Below are 3,159 nucleotides of genomic sequence, written 5' to 3'. Positions count from 1 at the left end.
AATTGAAGGGCAGTTTCAAAAATTGGAATAATTTCTTATAACATGCTGCCGCAACTTTTCGGAACATTTTTTTTTTCATCTTTTACACGAATTTTAAAAAACAGGAAAAAAGAGTAATTTATGGTTTTTAGAAAATTGACGGCTAAATTAGAAATATTCACGAAATGACTAATATTAAGCATGACTTTTACAGTTCGATATATCCAGAAGAACCCTGTGAAGTTTGATCGCGATCTAGCAAACCGTTTCTTTGTTTCAAACTGTCAAACTTTTGAAAAAAATTAAAGGGTAGTGTTTTTGGGCTTAAACACTTCATAATCATGATTAAAAATGGAAAAAAAAATTGTTTTAGGTTATTAAACATTTTTTGTCATGCTATTTCTTAGAATTGCATAATAACCGTCGCTCCTAAAAAATTTCGGCCAAAAGATATAAAAACTAGAATCTTAGAGCTTCAAAATGCTTTTTTTAATTCCTGATATGACCATTTTTCACCTAAATAGAATCTGTCAAAAATCACGTAAAAATTTCAGAAATTTTTTTGACCCTTTAATTTTTTGCGTTAGTTTAGTACAATGGTTAAGGTTTGTTATGCGCCAATAACAGATTTACTTTTTACTTCCTTAGCTTTAACTAGGAATCTTTCACCTGTCCTTGTTGTTCTCGGGCTAAGCTCTGTNACTAAGTTTTGACAGCCTTCCGTACACTTGGAGTCGTCCTCGCACTCGTCAGAATCCAAACAATAAGTTCCCGACGTCGACAGTTTGAAGCCTCTCGGGCAGATGCACCTAAAGCTGCCGAGTGTGTTTACGCACCTACCCGGCTTTGGACAGATGCCCACTTCATCACACTCATTTATATCTAAAAAAAAATTATAACACAAAACCTAGAACTCTCAAATGTTTTTGATCAATTGTCAATTCCGGTATAAACGTGTCCTCACCTTGGCATCGATCCCCGATCTGACTATATCCCTCCTCGCATCCGCACTTGTAGCTTCCCTCGGTATTGATACACTTCTGCTGGCAGATGTGCTGTCCCGTGGCACACTCGTCCAAGTCACGGCAAGTCAAACCGTCCGGATTGAGGAGGAACCCGTAAGGACACGAACAGATGAAACTGCCCTCGGTGTTCTGGCAGTTGTACTGGCAGTGGGAGACGTTGTGTAGACATTCGTTGATGTCTAAAAATTATTATGAAATCGAGCATGATATCGCATGACGGTCGTGTCAAAACGTACCTAAACAGTACAAACCGGAATTGTCCAGCTTGTACCCCTTGTTACAAATACATCTGTACGATCCCAAGGTGTTGATACACTGACCATTCTGGCAGAGGTCGGGAATAGTCTCGCATTCATTTACGTCTAGAAAATAATTATCATTATTTTGGGCACTCAAACGTAGACGTCTTCAAGAACACGTTTTGTGATCAGTATAACTTTTTTGGCGCCACAATTGTATTTAGACTAGCTCACTGTCATAGACTCTGCTGTCAATGAGGCAATAAAATTAATGTCTCTTTAGATAAAAATTGAAATAGATGGCAGAAAAATTTGATATCTTGATGTTGAATATCGTGAGGACTGTTTTTAATCAAAAGAGATGGTTATTGTAACAATACAGGTAGTTTTGGAGTTACGTCGTTTAGACTTAAGTCATTTCGAGTTGCGTCGAACAATATTTTAACACGTCATCAATCTAATGTCAATGGTTCCAAGATACATCATGGGCTATTTCACAATATTTTTAAGGAACATGATCTAAATTTTGAAACAAGTTTTAATGTTAATAACAAAATTATTACTTCGTGTCAGTGTTATCGAGAAATGTATGAAAAAACCTCAAATTGATACATTTGTTTAAACCAATGATTTAGGGTTTAATATGGTTTTTTCTATTTTTTCAATTGTGAAATAAATATATACCAAATAGATGGTTTGTTTTATAAATAAAGGACCTAAATCCTTCGCTTTACACCCTGTGTTTGTAAATAAGTGCGAAATATTTTAGGGGGTGGTTCCCAAAGTTATTTTGTGAAATAAAGTTCGTATAAATGTAGGTCGAAATATGTTTCGTTTCCGAGATACAGAGTGTTTAATTTTTAATTTTTTATTTATTTTTATTAATTATTTCAAAGAGTTTTGAAGATATTGACTAATGTTGAAGACCTTAGGAATCGAATTACAGTCGGCTGTGAGACAATAAGAAATACAGTAGGAATATTTCAGTGAATACGACAGTTGATGCAAGTTGACTCTTGTTTCATTTGTGAGAGAGGTCATTTTCAACACCTGTTGTAGGTTTGCGACTATTAAAATACATTTTTATTACTGTTTTTTATGTTATTGTTGTGGTTTAATGTTACTATATTAGATAATAAAATTTTTTTAAATATTCAAGAGAAAAAAAATTAAAATTTGAACATCCTGTATCTTGAAATCGAAAAATTTTTTAGCCACATTCATATCAACTTTTTATTTTCAATGTTGAATTGCATTTTTACTTTGATCATAATAACGCTTTATTAAGAGAAACCTTTAAATAAAAGATTAACAAAATTTACAGTAAAATATGTTTTTTTTTTCTCAAAAACGGTGCATCCTAGAAAAAACTGAAGAGACCTATTTCATTCAGAATTGATGGCGAATTTCTAAAAAAATATCAAAATGGGAAAAAGTCAGTGGCATACCATTTTTTAATTAAAAATGGTTGTGCCAATCTTGCACTGGTGCAAGTAGAAATATTTGGACCATCCCAAAAAATGCACATTTATCCCTCCAAAGCGGTTTTCAAATTATTTCAAAAACTGAAATAATTAATAAAAATAAATAAAAAATTAAAATTTAAACACTCTGTATCTCGGAAAAGAACGACTTATGTTTATATGAGCTTTTTTTCACAAAATAACTTCGGCAACCGCCCCCTAAAATATTTCGCACTTATTTACAAACACACTGTATAGAAATGGATGAATAAAAAATGTATCGACTTCCGTCATTTCGATTTACAATTTTGAGAACTAAACATTCCATAGAGTACGAAGGACTGCCTGTATAGAATAGTACTTAACGCGTGCATTTCTCATTTTTAGATTAGAGGAGACATTACTTCGCAGTATAACTTATCTGCAATAGACTCGAAATTAATTTTGATATAC

General features: G+C 33.1%; 1 protein-coding gene across 1 annotated transcript; it reads right to left on the bottom strand.

The window, feature by feature from the left end:
• Positions 1-612: 612 nt before the first annotated feature.
• LOC111693061 (fibrillin-1-like) lies at positions 613-1,366 on the bottom strand (the record flags this gene model as incomplete). The annotated part of the gene is made up of 3 exons (XM_023457195.1): positions 613-861; positions 944-1,183; positions 1,241-1,366. Coding segments are annotated over 3 exons (615 nt in total), but the record flags the coding sequence as incomplete, so codon positions are not given.
• Positions 1,367-3,159: the final 1,793 nt, after the last annotated feature.

The sequence above is a fragment of the Anoplophora glabripennis genome, unplaced genomic scaffold (assembly GCF_000390285.2).
Source record: "Anoplophora glabripennis isolate ALB-LARVAE unplaced genomic scaffold, Agla_2.0 scaffold7411, whole genome shotgun sequence".
NCBI classification, from domain to species: Eukaryota; Metazoa; Arthropoda; class Insecta; order Coleoptera; family Cerambycidae; genus Anoplophora; species Anoplophora glabripennis.
Note: the sequence above shows the minus strand (reverse complement) of the source record. Positions and strands in the feature narration are given on the sequence as shown.